This window comes from Microtus oregoni, unplaced genomic scaffold, assembly GCF_018167655.1.
Source record: "Microtus oregoni isolate MIOR12 unplaced genomic scaffold, Mior012 000009F_ref0000495, whole genome shotgun sequence".
NCBI classification, from domain to species: Eukaryota; Metazoa; Chordata; class Mammalia; order Rodentia; family Cricetidae; genus Microtus; species Microtus oregoni.
Window position 1 is genome coordinate 52,123,482 of NW_024543068.1, and position 20,724 is coordinate 52,144,205.

At 36.1% G+C, this 20,724-nt stretch overlaps 1 protein-coding gene across 1 annotated transcript in view; it reads right to left on the reverse strand.

Moving 5' to 3' along the window:
- Nucleotides 1–20,724, reverse strand: part of Agmo (alkylglycerol monooxygenase) — a 251,709-nt gene that overhangs the window by 157,919 nt on the left and 73,066 nt on the right. The window contains exon 4 of the mRNA XM_041658448.1: nucleotides 698–801. Coding sequence (XP_041514382.1) covers nucleotides 698–801 — 104 coding nt within the window. The remainder of the gene's footprint in view (nucleotides 1–697; nucleotides 802–20,724) is intronic.

Below are 20,724 nucleotides of genomic sequence, written 5' to 3' on the forward strand. Positions count from 1 at the left end.
CTCATCTCTAAAAAAAAAAGCTCAGTTAATCCACTAGTTTGGATATTGCAAATGTAGAATGTATGGTGAGGATACCCTTTTGTCTATGGCTCCTCATTATGAATTTCAAGAGCATGCATGTCTTTGATCCTTACCAGTCACCTCTTCAAACAAACAGCAGGAAGAAGCAACTGAGACCCAATAATACCACCAAGGAAGTATCTCCAACTGATGTAAAAGGTAGACTTTCAAGTAGTCCAAACCTGAAAGGGTGCCAGTCTCCTAAATATTATTATCTTGGGGACCAGGCCTATACCATGTGAACTTTCATGGTAACTTTCCCAGTTATTTGAAAAATGGAAAAATTTTAAATAAAAATAGAATGTCTAAAATATTTCTATCTGAACATATTGGAGCTAAAACCCATTATATTTACATTTGCCTACTGGCTAAAATTATGTAAAATAATAATAATGGACAGGTACTTTCTGATATTGCTGTCTGTCTTGAGGAGTACTTTCACACCAAACAAAAATTTAATTCTGAAAAGAGTACTTATGTCATATATGTCTGGTGTTCTAGAGATGGAAGAGCCATTTAGAGGAAAATGAAGCACCTAGAACCCATCTTCTCGTAGTTTAACAGGAAAAAGAAGAAAGACTTGAGATTTAAAAAAACAAATGATGCTGTCTCATTTATTCAATTTCCCACAACTTACCCACGAAGTATATGGCTGCAAGACAGATTGTCTCAGGGCTGTGCTTAAGTTATAGTCTTCAGAACTGTGGTGTGCCTGGTGTGCAGCCCAGATAATATTAATCTCTGCAAAACACATGATTTAAAATAAGGAATGAGAATGGGAAGAAAGTTGTTTCCATTCAGTCATGTGCTTTGCTCTGGTAAGAACAGATGAAAAGCCTGGCACATCTCATAAAAGGCTAGCTAACACAATGACATTTAAAATGAGATCTTTTGGAGCATTTTTGGAACCATACAGTAGACAAATAATAAATGAATGGAAATTGAAGTATAACAGTAACTATACACATCGTGTGGGGCACAATTATATACCACCAATGAAATTAAATGACTTTCAAAATTTATGCTTTGCTAGCATTTGCAATATCACAGATCATAAAAGCTAATGTGTGATGATGCAGCAACATAGTCTCTGAAAGGTGGTGAGTTTTCGGTGTGTGATAGCACTTTTCCGATTAAAGACAAATTCTACAATGGGAGAAATTAGGATATAATGAAATATCACACCATATTATTTTCTGATGGCTTTTGAGATGTCTCAAAGGCTGTCTGTTGGAATAAGCAAATTATAACAATATTTGATGCTGATCTTTAAGATTATACTTTGTTATTCACACACTAGGCATTGTACATGGTTTTTCGCATAGCTTACCAAGATGTCCACCACTTCACATGACATCCATGTGCCCTCAGAACAGAGAAGCAAATAGAGACAGTTGATGGCATCAAGAGCTGCCAAGATCACCTGTCATGTCAAGCAGGGAAAAGTGTTCCTTTAACCATTGTCTGGTAAGCACTTAGATTGTGTTTGGTAATTGTTTTAATCATTTAATCACTTCTAATAAATACACTGTACTCAAGACATTCAAGAATTATTTTTTCATGAAAGAGCAATAATTCTTCAGAAGGTCCTTTATCAGTGTACAGACATAGTACTTGAAACTATTTGAAACTGGGTAGGGCCCAAACTTCTGGCTTATTATATATACATACAAGAGATTTGCAAGGGCTTTTTCGTTGTAGCATCAGATGTTATGTGGACATTGTTTAAGATGTAGTAAATTTGACAAATTTTCCAAGTTTGGTAAAGCTTTTACCAACTAAGCCCTATGAAAAAATTTAAACACCATTTTCTCCATAGAAAATTCAATATCAAACATTTTAGAGCCTGCTACTTATAATAAGCCTTGATTAAAATAAACACGCCTTTTTTTTTTTTTTTGACTTACCAGTATTTGATTCCAAATACTGATCTTAACACACCCACAACATAGGGCAGAGAGGTGTAAGGTACTCTAGTACTACTGCCTGATAATCTCCACAGAAGTGATTGTGGAACAAGCGATCCACAAAGGTGGAGGTTAAAGACCTGTGTCTGTCGTTGTTTTGAAAGCCTTTTCTTCCCATCACAAACTGTGTAACAAGAACCCAAGATCAATGAAGTGCAGCTGCATAAACAGCACGCAGTAACCGGACCCCATGGGCACACCTATGCCGCCTTCCAGGAGTGGAAAAGAGGCAGGAAAAATGGATTTTTTTTCATAGTCTCTATCCAGCTTATTGGAAGTACATCATTTTCAAGCATGGCTACAAAAATATATTTACAGAAAATGATTCCAATAGTTCTTATGTGAATGGAATAAGAAAGGATTAATAGTTAATTTCTTGTTTACCTTCCTTAATGCTTGAATTGGTAAATTGGTTGCTCTAATAAATGAATGCAAATATTAAGGAGGAAAAATGAGAATATTCATAAAAGTGTTTTATTTGGAAAGATTTAATAAAATTATATATTCTGTTCAAGAGTGATATTTTTCTTTTCCTATAAGTAAATTGTAGACTTTATGTTCCCATAACATTTTATTAGACCTTTGCAATGGTATAATTAGAAATAATTATGCTTATTTACAGTGCCAAAATGTCCATTTGTATGAGTATATTTGACTAATATGCAGCCAAAAATCTACTCATTTTGCTGAATTCTAATGCAATCTGTATGCTATATTATTGAACTTGTTAATTTCAAACATTTTAAATTTAAATAAATTCTTAAGTTCATGTCATGCAGGGATGGCTCAATAGTTCAGAGCACTTGCTCCTATTTCAGGGAACCCAGGTATCTTTCTCATCGGCCACACTGGGAGAATCACAACTGTTTGTGACTTCAGTTCCTAGGGATTCCATGTCTTGTTATAGCCTCTCAGAGTGTCTGCTTGCACATGGGTGCAGTTCACACACACACACACACACATGCACATGAACATTCACATGCACACATACATACATGCACAAAAGAAATGAGCAAATCTTTATTAAATGTATACAATCCATTAAAGCCTTTTACTACTAATATTCAATGCTTGGCAATGAAGTGCAGCTATATAATTACAATTGAAATGGAAAAAATTTTATCGTTCTGTATTTTTCCCATTCACCTATATGGCTGAGATAGACACGGACTAAAACGGTTCCTGACGTATATTATGAAATTAAGACCTTTGATATCATGATAGAATGGACCTTTTGGGACTCTGAGAGAGAAACCTTTGTGCTTGTGTAACACTTGAGTTTCTCCTGCCTACCAAGAGCAAGGCTCTGGTGATTCCAGTCCACTTGTGGTCTGGCCTTTGATGAGCATTCCTTTGAAATCAGCTGAGCTAAGTGACTCCCTTCTAGGAAATAGGATTTTGGCAATGATGATGGATGTGATGTCATTTTAATTACCAAAAAGAGTAGCTGTGTCTCAAGTACTCTCTCTAAGTCTCACATTCCCAGCTGCCATGGTGGAAACTCTCCTTTGCCGAGCTACATCTGAAGGGGAATTGGAGAAGTGCTTGAGTAACAAGCCATCAAGGGCTAAGCTTGTTATTATAAACACCAGGAGTCCAGCCAGCAATCATGCAAGTGAGTTTAGATAGACTCTTGTGCAGTCGAGACCCTGGATGCACTACAGCTGCCTGCGTGCCATCAGCTGAACAGCTTAACAACAAATAAAGCCCATAAGCTCGGACCGGTGGGGCTCATACAAGCCATAGGCTGGTTTCTGTCTCTGTGTACATGCTGTGGGTGTTTGCCATGGAATTTTTGTTGGACTCTTAATAATGGGAGCGAAGGTGTCTCTCACTCTCTTGCCTGCTTGTGGGACATTTTTCTTCTTGCTGGGTTGCTTCACCCAGCCTAGCTATGAGGATTTGCATGTAGTCTTATTGCATATTGTATTACTGAGTTCAGTTAATACCTCTGGGAAGCTTATTCTTTTCTAAAGGGAAACTGAGGAGCAGTTGATCTTGGGGAGAGAAAAGATGGTTGGGGACAGTGGAGGAAGCAGAGGTTGCAGTAGGGATGTATTGAATGAGAGAAGAATAAAGAAATGAAATAAGTAAAAGGCTCAACACTGAAAAACTTAGACAATGCAATATGTCATGCCATACCACATATTCAAACAAGATTCGCTACGCTAGCATGTAATTCATTGGGTTTTTTTTTTTAAAGTGCAAAAACTATAATAAAATGTGTAAAATACATTTGCTTACTACTTATTATGAGCAAATGTTTGATTTCTAGAAAATCTATAGATTGCAACTTGCATCATTTTGTGTTTAATACTAAATAATAAAAGGGGAAATTTTTTAAAAGATTTGTGTAGCCAGGGCTCCCACAGAGAAGACACTATTTTTTCCTGTGCCAAGTCTAAGAGACCCAGCCCTGCAGATGATCCTTATTCCCTATCTTCAAAACACCTTAAGGTGAAGCTTCTTAAACCTTATGAATGCAAATGTGATTCACGGGTTCTACTAGAATGATTTCCATAATGATGCATTGCTGCTTCCCTTTGTCTTGCTTCAAGATGAAACCGATAAGGAATGGTTAGCCTTGATCAAAGAATAATGAAACCTGGACTGCTAGCCTAGCACATGGAAACATGCTACACTTTTTTAACTCTATTCCTCAGAATCCTGTCTATAGATGAGGAAATGAAGATGTACTTTCATTCAGTTACCTGCCTACTAAAAAGTTAATAAATCCCTTAATCCTGACAATTCTTGTTAATGGTCAAAAAGGCTGTCTTTTCCCAGACCTATTGAACCTACTTGAATATACAGGATAATATCTTAATAACGCCATGCAAGAGAAGACTACAGATGTCAATGTAAAAATCTAATTCACTCTCTCCCCATTGAAGGAATTGTGCAGTATTCGGTGTTTAATGGTGATTCCAGGGCCCTCGGATTCACAGATACAGAGGTTGGGGACATTTGAGTACCTCAAAGTCAGTACACAGACTAGTTACATCACTGACCACAAAAAACCCAAAATGATACAGATCTTTATTATATTTTACCGAGTTTTATTGTTTATTGATAAAAACTATAACATCATTATCAGTAGTTTTTGTTCATACAGCATAAGTGTAAATGAATAACCAAAATATGATGATTTTATTACAAACTTATATTTTATTACTCAGTGTTTCTTATATACTGACTCACTTGGAGAAGGTACTTTAGATGATGCTTAATAAACTGGAGTTTGTGTCTTAAAAGCATTTCCAACTGTCTAAGCTCAATGCTACACATTTTCTTTCCATCAGCTGTCTGAAGTAACCAAGTCAAAGAAGGTAATGATAGGAAATTGAAAGTATTCTTGTGTCTCTTACATCCTAGTATCCTGACTACTTGAACCCTGTGCTACTACTTCATTCTATAAGCAATGTCACTTACTGAAGTAGAGGACTGCAAACATCATGGGAAAACAATAGTCGGTATTTTGTTAGTAACACCTACAAGCCAGGTCCCCCTTGCAGGTCCTCCCAGCATCCTGTTCTGCTTCCCACAGTGATCCTGTTATTATTTCCCAGTCCTTGATTACCATCCTTCTTTGAAAGCTACTTTCAAATGTAGATGGATAAATTTTGATTTCTCAAGACCCACTATTTTAATATTTGGGTGTGAATTTATTTTTAACTTAACTATCTAATAATATAAAAGTAGGGTTGTAGAAAAAGAAAGAGTAAATACTAATGATTTCTAAGTAGAAATGGCTTCAGAATCCATTTGCCAGTGAACAAGGAGAGACTGCTCAGAACCGTGTTCTGTGTCACAGAGGCTGACTAAGACCCCATTGCTGAGGAATAACATCTTTATTACTTGCAAGATATCTTAGGCATGGCAAAATAAACAAACAAACAAAATAGCCATAACAACAAAATAAACACCACAGTGACCCTGGAAAGAGGTGTTATTGAATATAATATAAAATGATAAATTAAAATAGACCTTTGAAGTCATGCTTTGAAGACTCCTCTGAAACTTAAATGTGATCTTGGTACTAAGAGTTAATGTAAAACTTCATGCCAAGCACTTTGATATGGGAGTATATGAAACCTTAATGTGGTCTTTGGTTATTTAGGGGTGATGTCCTCTGAGGGACTATAGCAGTTCTTATGAAATGTAATGGTGACTCCCATGAGAAGATTGTTCTACCACTAAGTTACACTTTGTGCACTAAAACCAAGATTGTTTTATATATATGGAGTACATGTGTGCATACTTCATTCAACTTTTAGAAACTTAAGAAATAGAATAAAGGTGAAAGATTTATATGATCTGAAGAAAAACCAGAGTAGATAACAAAGAGTACCCTAAAAGAGACATATATGAATCTATATAGGAAGGAGAAGAAGAGTGAATTGGGAGCATAGGGGTCAAAGGAGAGGGTAGAAGGGGAGGGGGAGGAAGGGAGGGAAGCAGAGAAAAAAGCATATTTCTGTTGCAGGGACTGCTTCTTTGTCCCAGCCACTTGGCTAACTTAGCCCTGAATAACCACACAGAAACTGTATTAATTAAAACACTGCTTGGCCCATTATCTCTAACTTCTTATTGTCTAATTCTTCCATCTTATTTTAACCCATTTCTATTAATCTGTGTATTGCCATGTGGCTTACCAGGTAAAATTCCCAGTGTCTTTAGCCAGCAGCTCCATGGCATCTCTCTGACTCTGCCCTTCTTTTTCCCAGCATTCAGTTCTATCTTCCCTGCCTACCTAATTTCTTCCCTATCAAAAGGCCAAGGCAGTTTCTTTATTCATTAATGGTAATGACAGCACAATCAATAAAATAAATAAAGAATAAAATAAATAGAATAAAGATATATTTGTGGAATGGTGAGGAAAATGAAGTATTTTTCTCTCAAAAAGACTGAGTCAAAAGCCAGAGTATATTTTGCACATAGATACACACAGAGCATGTGTATGATATATCCTGTATATTTATTAGGACAGACACACTGAGCTTTGGAAAAATTACACAGCCCCGTTATTCAAGCTGGTCTGTGCATACAGCTGTCTGTACACTTGTATACCCTTTGTTAGGATTTTCAACCAGAATAACCTGGCCACTTAGTAACCAAAGGTCATTGTAAATGTTCAGTTTATTGTCTGTTTTATTATCAGGTTATGGTAAGGGTTAATTATAAATAATGTTACAAATGAGACAGTACAGTCAATTGCCTCTCTTGTTTCTCTTAGCTGTGCCATTCCTCCTTTGTAACCTTCTGCTCACAGTTATCCTGTGGTTTAATATTGACCAATAACAGATTTCTGTCCATTCCATACACAGTTGGAGGTCTTGGCCAGGGTCTTCAGATAGGAAATTCTCATATTAATTTTGAAAGTGTAGCCAAAACTTTCTACTCAACAGAGGATGTGTTGTTGAAACGGAAGAACCACCAAATGATATGACCACTGGAATGTCAAGAAATATAACAGTCTAGAAAAGCGACAATTTTGGTTGAAGGGATTATTTAATGTCTCAAAAATTTGATACATCAGTCCACCATGTAGAAAACATTTTTTAACAAAAGTTGGCAGACATTGAAATGAGCATTATGAGTATTACATTTCAAAAACTAGTGAATTCGATATTTTTTAATATCTTTTCATGGCCACCTATTCGTTCAATAAACAAACCTCATGCATTTGGGTGTAGCTCAGATTAGTCACGTCCAAGTCCTACGGTGGACTTCAGTATGTTTCAATGTTTTCCTTGTTTACAAGAAGCAGATTCCAAGGGATCTACGTCTTTTGAAAAAAAAAATGTGGGCATCTCTTCCACAGTAACAGCATACATAATAACTTGAACAACCTAGATTAGGGAGCAGGAATTATAGAGAAGAATTGCCATTATGTGAACGGCGTACACTAGATTGGCAAGTGCTCCCACTCACTCCTATGCTGAGTGCTTTCCTGCTGAGAGAAACAATGAACCTCTGGAACATTTCACTTGGGACAAAGATTTACATAATTTGTATCTTCAACTAGAAGAAGTCAAAAACATAAATGACTATGAAGTTTAAAAGGGGTGTAGCACGAAAAAATGACCAAGTGAGCAAAACAATACAGGCTTGTCAAAAAAAGACAGGCAACTAGAAAAGTAGGGGAGTTCCCAAGTCAAACTGAGTTCCTGTGCAGCGAACCACCTGGGTGGATGGAGAATACTGTTGTGGGCAACAGCAAAGCATGCCAAGTTCTCTTTGTAGCTAATAAGGACTTCTAACAGGTCTGGCAATTTATCTTTCTGCTTTGAAATTGTTTTTTTAGTACTCCATATCAAACGAGTCTAGTTTTTACATTAGAAATTTTCAGTGTTACTGAACTTGCAAAGTATAAGGCTATGTCCAGCAAAAAAAAAAAAAAAAAAAAAGAGTAAGACTTGAAAATTTTAAACTGAGTATTTTAGTTTTCCTCTGTGGTACCTCATAGTGTGAATTCTAAATGTTCCTTATAATAAACCTGGTGATGTGGGATTTCCCCTGTATGCTGTGAATACAATTGATTAATAAAGAAACTGACTTGTGCTGATAGGGTAGAACAGAGCTTGTTGGGGAAACCTAAACTGAATGCTGGGAGAAGAAAAGCAGAGTTAGACTTACATAAACACTCTATCTTATAACACACAATTCCCCTGACCATCGTTTTCATCTTAAACATCTAAGAAGGGCAGAAGAATTGCTTCCTTACCACCCCCTCTCTCTGAAGATCATTGCTGATGTCATGAATTACCTCAAAAATGTTATCAGTTTCCTCTAGTTAAAACATATGCCTGAATTTTAGATGTGATTCTATTTGAGCTTTTCAAAACACTGGAGTCTAATTATAGCTTTCATGTCTTTTCTTTTGGTTTAATCAGCACCACTTGCTCTGGTCATCCTCTTTTTCTCCAATTGTGTGCACTCCCATTTTCTTCCCTTGTTCTAACCAGCCTCCAAGGACCCAACTCTTCTAAGTGATAAAAGGCTTGAACATAATTTCAATACAGAAAATCAGCATGTAAAAACAGTATCCTTGAATGATGAAAAAGAATTCAGGGAAAGAATCTCATTCATAATCATAGTTTAAAAAAAGAGTATTCTCTATAATGAAGCTGAGGAAGTGAGATATTCATTAATGAAAATATCTAAAACACAGTAGAAAGAAGTAAAGGATATAGTTTGAAATGGAAACTCTCATCCATGTATTGCTATAATTTACATTCAGAAAATTAGTGTATACTTCTAAAAGCCTTCTAACAATTAGATGCAGTCCCCTTCAAAATTCCAATTCCATTCTTCATAGAAGTAGATAAAATGTGAAAATCCATGTGGAAGTGCAAAAGAATCTGGGTAGATAAAGCAAACCAAAGAACAAGCAAAATGTTTTTTTTTAATCATCAGAGCTTACTTCAAGTTACACTGTGAAGCAATGGTGATAAGAGCGCCTGCAGCTAGCACAGAGCAGACATGCAGAACAATAAAGTAGAATTCCTAAAGTTACACAGCCATAATCACCTTGATGTCTTTGAAGATATTAAAAAATTTATATGGGAGATAAGAGAGTCATTCTTCAACAAAAAGGGATAATTGGATATTGGCCTGTAAAATAATGAAATTACATCCCTTTCAGCCTCTAAGAAAATGAACTCCAAATGGATCAAAGACCTTAATATAAGTTCCAAAATTCTAAAACTGTTAAATGGAAACTGGAAAAAAGGCTTCAAGATGCAGACATCAGTTAAGAGAGATCTACAAACTGAACCAGCTACACTACTCCTTGGTATTTGCACAAAAGCTACCATGACCATAATGGTCTTTCAAGACAGGATTTCTCTGTAGTTTTGAAGCCTGTCCTGGAACTAGTTCTGTAGACCAGGCTGGCCTCAAACTCACAGAGGTCTACCTCTCTCTGCCTCCCAAGTGCTGGGATTAAAGGCACGAGCCACCACCACTAAGCAAGTCCAAATATCTTATATATACTTGCACAGCATTCTATTTCGCCAGTTGTATTCACAAACACTGAGTTATGAAACCAGTGTAGGTGCTTAGTAACATAAGAATGGCTAAAGAAATAATGTGGCAGGTGTATACAATGGAATGCATTTGCCCATGAAGAACAAGGTTATGTCAATTTCATGGAAATGGTTTCAACTGGAGATAAACATAACAGAGTTGAACCAGTCTCAGGAAGACAATATTATACGTTTTTTTTCTTATATATATATACTGCATAGACTTTTAATAGCTAAATGAAAGTGGGTTTGTATAATTTGAAAATAGAAGCAGAATTAAAGAAATAAAGTGAACTAATGGGAGTGGGAGAAAGTGTGAGTAGATGTTTGTGGATGGGAATTTTCTCAACAGAAAGTATATATTTGTACAAAAATGTCATTATATTACATGAGAAAAATGGGCTATGGTCACAGAAAACACCTAAAGTTTCCTAAAAGACCCAAACTAAAAATGGAGAAATGGTTGGTACACACAGGTATGTCCATGCGTTTCTTATGTTATCATCTGCATCTGTCTTCAAATCCGAAGAAGTCACACGCTCCCCATGTGTCCCTCCGTCTTCTTCCCTGATTCCTCCACCCTTAAGATTCTGGTTCCGTTAAGAACGAGACTTAGTCTTACCCTGTGCACAAACACATGTTTGTCTGCACACACATGCAGAGGCACACATGTGCATGCATATGCACCCAGACATGCAGAAGGAGTAAGAACAATTATGGACATGTGACTTTCCCTCAGAGTACCATTTTGTATTTAAAAACAATTTAAAACCAAGTATGAGAAACTGATTATTAAAATAATTAGCATCAAAACCCTTCAGTTTACAAGTGATGGTCCAGGCACCATAAAGACAGCTGTGTTTCAGATCATATGCTGCTTTTGCTGAGGATTTAGTTAACTTCATAGCACTCATGTTGAGCAGCTCATAATTGCCAATAACTGTAGTTTCAAGGGATCTGATGTCCTCTTCTGTCCTTTGTGGGTATTTGCCCTCCTGCACACATATACGTAATTATAAATAATAAAATATTTTAAATGATAGTACATTAAATAAGAGCCAAAGGGTGTCAGCTATAGACAGCCATGATGTATAAATTTGTTAAAGTCTGTGTCTAACACAGAATAGTCTACTACCCATGAGTCTTAGCCTTCTTTGTCATCAGAGCTGCACAGTCCGCTGTGGCTATAAGAATCTATAAATCTATTGGACTATAACATTATGAGCTAGTATAAGCCAAAATAGTAATTTAAACAAGTTTGTCCTGTAATTAAACTTTCGCTCCCTGTGATAAACTTTCATATCAAATGTTGTGATTTTTCTCTACTGAGTCCAGTTTTGATGCTGTCTAACACAGGGAACAGAGAAACTGTGACCAGATTAGCTTTTGTCTGTTAAGTAATATGACATGTAAAGCACAAGATGCATACATGCTTCTAAATGCAGTAAATTTATTCCCAAATCTGTGTCATGAAGTATTAGACTATAATAAATACATTCATTATAAAGATGATGTGTGTGTCTCTCTCTGTGTATTTTCATAGCCAAATGGACTCTTCAATAAGTTCAGTACAAATTCCTTTTTGAGAAGCTTCCTGAGAAATATGCTTCTGTGGCCATCTTTCTTTCTTCCTTTTGGATGGATAATGCCCCATTTGTTCTTTTAAGAGAGCTCTTGTTTTCATGTGTCCTGGACTGTCGTAGGAAAGATTGATGTCTGGAGTCACTGCTAGGAAATGCCAACTGTTCAGACTCACTGCCCTCCATGTCCTCGCCCCCTTGCTCAGCAGGATCTCACAGAATTTGAGGGCCAATATTCAGAGGGGAAATACTTTAACGGCAAGAAGAGCTGCCAAAGAAACCTTCCCCAAATGCTCAAAACTCTTAGTGGTTAGATGTTAGGGCACCAGATGGCAAGACTAATGGGAATACATTCATATGTGAGCTGAATAGTGCTAGCCAATGCTAAAAGAGATTCGGAATTCAAAATTTCCTCTATCATTAAACTTTTCACCAGAATGTCATCCCCATGGTAGCCTGGGAGGATCTGGATCTATTTAACTACACTCTGACCCTCTTCTTCCAGACGTAGGAGCTTAGTGATCAATTGCATTAATAACAGCAATTGTCAGTGTGCATTTTAGGAGAGATTTCCACAGTGTAACATGTTCCAGCAATACCTTCACCCCGACGGAGAGGAGAGCAATAAGACTGCGCACTTTGCACCGCAAGGAAAATGAAAGGAATTTATGTAGAAAGACGTGAAGCAGGTGTTTAGAAACCATTGAGCTTCATAGTAAGGGGAATGGCTGTTGCAAAATTTAACCATTTAGAGGCTTTGAGGTCATGGAAAAACCATGTATTATCTACTTTGTTTTTGTTTCTTTTTCTTTTCTTTTTTGAAAGGAAGGTCTCATGTAGCTGAGGCTGGCCTCCTATTTTCTGCCTCTCCCTCTCAAGTGAAAGAATGCTCATCCCTTGAATGGCCAGCTGCCATGCTTTCAATGAGTTAATGAACTACCTTTATGAAGAAGAGTGTGATTACATTCAGAATATTGAACAGGGATAGGATATGGAGTTTCTTTTAATTATTTTTTTTAATCCAGAATGCAACAAAATGACCTTTTGGTTGCTTCAGACTATGTGTGTAGAGAATACCCAAGCCAAATGGAATAAATGAAGTGGGAATTGGATTCATTGATTCATTGGCCTCCCCTCACAGTACTGTGTTTCAAGCTTGTTGAGCTGGCTTTTTTTTTTTTTTTTTTTTGAGCCAGTACTCGATGGTGAGATGTCTGCTCAGTCTTGATGGAGGCCCGAGAGGAGGGAGCACTTGGTCCTGCCTCAACTTTACCTGCTAGGCTTTATTAACGCCCTGTGGGAGTCCTTACCATTACTGAGGAGTGGAAGGGGAGGTGGGGTTGGGAGGCAGAAGGAGGGGCGGGAGGGGGAACTGTGATTGGTATGTAAAACAAATAAATATTTAAAAAACAACCCTGTGACCTAATATTTTGACAGATCAAACATGGATTGCTATGAAGGGAATATGTACATGACAGAATTTATTTCTAGGACCTCACCTTCTAATACAAAGGTACTGGATGTGGAGAACGTTTGAGGAGTAGCCAGCCGAGAATGACTAGCAAAGTAATTATGTAATTAGTGAATGAAGACAGTATCTTTGTAAAAATAGAGCCCCAGAGAAATCCCTCAGCCATCCTTCTATGTGTGCCAAACTGCTCAGTGGTCCTTGCTTTACCTAAGTGATACGGAATTGTCGGCCCGTTGATTTGGAATTCCCACAATACCTTTCTGATCTATGAAAGCCTTCTGCCTCACATTAAGATACCAGCGCACGTCGATTTTTATATCAGTACAAATAGGCCAACATGGATATTCTGCAGAGGTAATAAAATATTTGAAACTAAATATTCAAATTGGTCCTAAAAGGAATTAAATTATTCTTCTAATGAATTTATTTGTATCCTTAAGTTTTCCTGTGCCACTTGGAAAAAATTTATCAAATATAAGCAAAATGTTGCTTCTTATTGTACTTTCAAACTTGAGACAATAAACAATCTTAATTAAGAAGGCTCAAGGAGAGAGAAAAAGGATAGAGAAGGAGAGATGATTACTTTTGGAGGATTATGTGTGAGGACACACAGAAGTGGTTTGAAGGAGGGAAATAAATGAAGGATACCATGTATAGAGATCTGCGCCACCCATGACACTGTCTGATGATTGTCCTCATTTCTTGCTTCCTAGTTTCACTACTTTAAAGATAAAATAAAAAAGAACAAATCAAAACAACAGAAAATAAGTAAGCATCTCCTGCTCAGAGTCACCAACTGACAGCTTAAACTTAAGCCCAGACATATGTGGCCTCCAAGCTGAAGCTCTACTGAACTCCTTTAGATGCCCAATCTCTGTGACACAGGGTGGCTGCTCTCAAACATTTATTCTTCCTGTGTAAACATTATGTGAATATATACATAACAGTTACAGCTAGAGGGTTACACTGACTACCAATTACAGTGCAGTACCAAGAAAGAAAGCACAGATGATCATAAGACGTCTTCACAAGATGACAGAGCTGAAGAGGACTAAAGTGTTCTTCTGTATAATAAGCAAATAACCTAATAAACAAATATCTGTGGATGTAATGGAAAATATTTACCTCAATTTGCCTTCTTTTAAAACATCCACATATGATCATTGAGATGAACTCAACTGGCAGGTTCTTACTTGGGTTTTGAAATTCCAAAACCCATTTTGCTTAACATAACATTATATGTGTAGTTTTAGGAACTGTTATTAAAGAGTAAAGTGAAATCGACAAACTACAATCCATTTGGGAGAGGGGAAAATGAGGTTCACTCATTCGTATCATTAAATAAACAAGAACTACTAAATCATATCTTAGGAACAAGCCCCTTTCTTATATTATAAAACAAATAGTTCTAACACATACACATGAATTTCTGCTTACTTATTTTGCAAGTTGAAATTCCCAGTTTACTTTGCATAGTCACAGAATTCTATTCTTTAAAACCTTATTGGAATTTGAACATACCATAAATACTCTTTACATGGTCTGGTTAACAACTTTCATTTTTATTGTACATACGATATTGGTATTCTCTAATTTTCATCAAAATATTTACTTATAATGTTTTAAAGAAAACCAAAGCTTCATAACAATATATCAATATAGATTATGAATCTCAGTGTAGCTCAAGCTCAAATGACACACAAAACCCATAACAATTAGTCATATATATGCATTCATGTTGAACAGAATATGTTTATTAGTATTATGGCTGAACAAAGTATTTGGCTTGTGGATATGTTTAGTAAACCATCACCCTCAAAAAATGTTCATGAATATTCTTAAGTTTCCTTGGTTTTACAAAAAAGTGTATTTCCCCAGGTCATCAACTTCCTCTCACAGAATCAATCTATGTGGTCAAGTCTTACTTTTATTGTAAAATTATAGCTAGAAATGAAAACTTACCAGCAAAATAAAATGAATAGTTTTGTGTAATATTATGCAGGTAAAAATAAAATTATAACTTAAATATTAGAAACACTACACAAAATTTATATGCATATATATTTATGGCAATTTTCTTCCCTTCACCTCTGTACTGGAATTACAAGGCCTCATTCTGCACTCAGCCAGTAGAAGAGATTTCAAAACCATTTTCTCCAAAATTTTGCCTGTTTCATAGTCCTTTCATTAGAACAAAGGATTATGTGAATATATTTGTATTTATATGAGTATATGTATATATGTTTCTATTTTCAGATCATTATTCTAAATTTGCTTTAAAATTAGTTTCTTATTTCATGAGATTGCCTTATAATTATAACATTCTCCCTTCCCAACGAAACCTAGTTAATTATGAAATTATGTTCATTTGATATTTTTGTATTGAATTTTGTGTAAAGTATATGTATATATGTGTGTGCTTATGTGTTTGTGTACAGTATGTGGGTGGATGTCCGAAGGAGCTCCTTCCATGTAAGAATCACAACCCACGATTTTGAAGCAAAAGCAGTTATGCTGGCTCTACTTCCTGGATTATGTGCACCCCATTTCTATTTAAAAATCTTGTTTCTTGTGACTTTGCTTGTGCTTCTTCTGTTTGTCTTGTCCAATTCCAGTGTGTTGGTTTTTACTTTATCTTATTGTATTTTATTTTGTTTCATTAATATCCTATGAAGCCTGTTTAATGTCTCATAATTGTCAGAAGAATATATATTCTGGATGGAGGAAGTGGAGATTAACTGCAAGGAATAGAGGAAGGGGGATTACATCAGAATATACTATTGGGGAATGACAATAAGAGCTATTATCAATAAAAGAAAAAATCACTAAGTTTAAAGAATTCTATTATTATAGTTGAAACCCTCTGAGACATTGTCTGCTAACTGGAAGAATAAACAAGACAGAATCCCACTCTCTCTGTTTTACTAAGGCTTGGGTAAATTTTTTTCTTAAATGTGCTGTTGAAAAATTAAGATTATCATCTTTGAACATTCCTTTTTCACTATATTAAAAATGATACAGCTGGTGAGGTGGCTCAGTGGCACTAAGCCTGCTACCTGAGTTCAATCCCAGGTTCTATATGGTAGAAGGAGAGAACAAACTTCTGTAAGATACTCTCTGGGTGAAAAGGCAGAGCAATGGAGGCCAGGAATTCTGAGGGAAATAAGATGTTTCTCTGACACTCTATCCTGTGCGTATCTCCTTATTCTCACTACAGGGTTTGAACTTACTGGATATTGGTGAGATTTCACATAGGAACATAAGCCAGAGAAATGTCCAACTTCCTTTTGGGTGTGTAGAAATCTGGTAACAAATCACCTTTCCCACGGATGTGACATGTTTTCCAGAGAGCCCTGGTATGTGGTCAACTTGTGTTCCGTACACCTAGCATATGTAGATTGCATGTTTATAGCACTATTTCTCCTATTTAACTGGATTTCTTATTTCAGCTCACTGTTTCCTTGGTAAAATAAAACTCAGTAAGGAGTCACTGTCAAATTAGTTTTATTAAATAAATATTTTTATACCTCCTCTTTGAGTGCGCTGGATGTATCCTACATGAAAATTAATGCATATGGACAGAAGACACGTTTTAAAAAGCTGAAACAACAAATTGTTAGAAAGGAATACAAGCTTGTGTCAAAACAATCTTGGATCTAGCAATGGACTATTCAAAGTAATTCAAAAGCCTAGGTATAAGAGAAAGAAAACATTGCACTTGCTCAAAATCAATATCCTGAGTCAAAAAGGTCATTGTGAAGGAAATAAAAATACATTTCACACCCAGAGCAAAACGCTGAGTACACGTGATGAAGAACACGCGTGTACACACTGAGAGCACTGAAGAAAGCTATTGTGGACATCAACATAGGGTTAGCAACACAATGTGCAGCACTCAGCCATTCTAGAAAGAACACCAATATATCACTGAAAAATTCTGTTCCCAGTCATTCACCTACCCCATATAGAGCTTGAAATATTAATTACATTTTTATTACAAGTTTCAAAACCACTATTTTTATTGAGTCTACCTCCCAGTGTTCAGATAGCTGCGATCAAGGTATATGCTCCCTTCAGAGAACCATATCACTGACTAAGCAAAGAAAGAATTGTGTATGTCCTGTAGTAATGATTTAACCTCAGTTATAAGCAGCTTTCATAATTTTATAAAAAAATCTTGATACATTTCATGCAAAATTATTAACAAAATTCAGTGAGCATTGTATTCCTTGTATTATGCTGTGCAGTTACGGTTTTACTCTGCCAGTTTTTCCCAGGTGAAGTATACAATTACTATTCATTGGAGAAATAATCAATGCTTTCTAAATATCCTGGAAAATAGCTAGAGTAGATTTATTTGCTGTGGTAATAATATTGATTTCGCCTCACAGTTGGTCAACATACTCAGCAAGTGTCAGGCTATACAATGAGTACTTTCAAATGTATACCCAATTTTTAGGATATCAGAAACAGGTATGCATTCATATGGGAATGGAATTAATATGTGGACTTCAACTCCCAAGCATGACAATCATGCTTTATTCAGAAGACAGAGTCCACAGTAATAAATTATAGCGGCATGAAGTACTATATCAGCCTGTTCTCCAGTTAATGTGCCACTGATGGCCAAACAATACTTCCAGCTTGTCATAAACACAAATGGTGACTATCTGACCCTCTAGTGATGGATGAAGTTGTTCCAGGCATATGTTGGAGATAAATGTAGATCGATATAAATGAAAGTTATTCAGAGCTATTCAGACACTGAAAGTGACTGTCTAAGTAATGCAGCTGTTGCTTTTCTTTCTTACCTATCATAAAACATTGCTTGATTTACCAAAGTAACTGCATTTCCCCCTGCTTGTTAGCCTTTAACCACATGCTGGCATTCAAGAGTACTATCTTTCCTTCGGTGAATTAAACCAAACACAACTATAGTCCAAAAGAGACATCCTGTCCCTCCGTTGACAGTCAGAGTCTCCTCTCACAGTGCCAAAGAAAAACAAGGGCAAATAGTTGCAAAAATTTGTGTCTTGAAGCAAAGAAAAAAAGAAAGAAAAGGAAAAAATCATAATAAATAGGATCATGCTTAGGGGAAGTGCCGGGAGCTTATAAAACGATATTGAAATTTCAAATTGGGAAACATTAATTCATAACAAGCAGGGGTATTTTTAGACAGCACTGACAGCTTGCAAGAGGTTGTAAGGGTGTGACTTGCTTTCATAGGAAAGGAATGGCCTTGTCTGGGGATTTCATTGGCGGATAGCATAGCTTAAAAAGGCACATGGGATGTCTCTCTCCTAGACTAGAAGTATAATGTTTTTCTTTTCTCCTTTTATGATAGGAATTAGTTACTATACAAGAAAAAGGATTTCTTGCTTTTCTCATTACTTCATCCCACTTTTGCTAGACATTACATGTTCTGCATGTTAGCTTGTTTTTACAGTTCTCCCTGGGTTGTCTTCACATAGATTGCTATCTTTCTGTTGTTTAAGAAAAAGAATAAATATCCAAAGGTATTTGTGGATTTCTTAAGGTTTTAAAACTGTTAAATGCCAGGGCCAAATATAAATCCAGAAGAGACACTCTTCCACTTTTGTGACACGCTATTGGTGCTAATTATTAATTTAGTGCAACTTCACATTTTTCAAATTTTCAGCTTACACTTTGGTGTTATTTTTACCATACATCAGAATAAAGTATACTTTATCAATATTTTTACTTGAAAGAGATGAATATCAGAAATTTGACAAGGTTCAGTCTAATACCTAAAGAATTTCTGTGAAAATATGTAATTCTTCTTATATATAATATTCTATTAATATGATACTGCAAAAATTTATTGGTTTTTTTCTTTATTTCTAGCATTAAAGCTTTAGTTATCTTTCCATTCTATGTTTTGACCAACATAATTAAGCCACTTCTCATGAAATTATCCAATGAATTATTTTGAATGAATTTTAGTTGTTTTTACTTTATCATGGACAAGTCATTCGCCTTGGTTTTAAAGGACTGATTTTATGTAGAAGCAGCTCCAGTGATGCCAGATAGAAAAGGTGTTTGTAGGCAGGAGACCCAGAGCATTCTCAGATGGCCAAAAGGCCACTTTGTGAGCTGGAGGACATGGCAGAAAGTAATGTTCTGAGTGTTCTCATTTCCTGCCCTCTCCCCAAGGGAACCACAGATATCATAAAAGGTCCTGGAATGAACTTCTCTGTATCTCAGAATAATCCTCTTTGAATTCTTTTCCCAAGGAAAACTAATAGCACAGTTTTCATTTATCACATTGTTTATTTCTAGTCCTTTCCTAAGAACTTTTTTAAAAAATAAAGATCCAAATATAAAATCCAAATATTTCATTATGGAATTTTTCAGATAAATCCTTTTGTTCCTCTTGCTGACTCTTCTCCCACCTCTCACCCACCCTGTACTTTTCTGACTTCATGTCAAATGCATCTCCCCTCACTTCCTCAATATTTGTTGCTCCTTCTTAAGGTGTCTGAGTCAGTTTCCTAGTCTGTGTGTCTTCTGACACTCACCCTTACGTACATCCATGCTAACATCAAATATTAGGACATGCATATGAGAAAAAGCATTCATTTTTAAAATCTTTTCAAATCCAGGTGACCTCATTTAGTGTAAAACTTTACGGCTATTAACAGAGTAAACAGTCTACTAGGTGGGAGGAATACTTCACCAGCTTTGTTTCAGACAGGGATTAATATCCAACACATAGAGAATGGAGAAAGCTAAGAAAACAAAAGAACCTGAAATGCCTTTCAATAAATGGGTGAATGAACCTAAGACACAGTTCTATAATGATAAAATGATTAATAAATATATGTATTAACTTTCTTCATATAAATTATTGTGATCATATTTTCCCTTCCTCTAACTCTTCCTGGTCCTCTTATCTCCCTCCACACTCAACTTAATCTGGGCTCAGAAATACACCCTGTCCCAAAAACACTGATGAAAAGGGTTTGAGAAAGACACCAAAAGCCAAACCCTGGCCCTCACATGCATATGCATAGAGAAGGGCACATTCCCCTACATGTACACTACACATATGTATCCATCACATGCATCCCCTTATGTGTACACTACACATATGTATCCATCACATACACTCCCCTACATGTACACTACACATATGTATCCATCACATGCACTTATCTGTGTGTACACTACACATATGTATCCATCAAATACATTCCCTTATGTGTACACTACACATATGTATCCAAAGTTTTTTAATCTTAAGTGACCACATTTGTCAATTCTTGCAGCTAATTCCTGGGCTGCCATTCATGTTTGCAACAGCTCTCTTCATAACCACATGGAATGGAACTGTTGTTGTTGCATTGCTCGAGACAATGCACGTAGGCCCTTATATGAGATGAGACAACACAGTGACCTTTTGAATAGTGAAGAACACTCTGAAAATAGGTTCTCTTTTATGAAGTAGCCATAAATAAAGATATTCATGCTACTGTTAGATGAAGCTACTTGTTCCCTTGCCACAGATAAGCTAGGTGTTTGAATATTATTGCTCTTTTAAATTTTTAAGTTTAAACTTTAGATTTTGGCTAAATTTTAGGCAAATTGATCTCCAG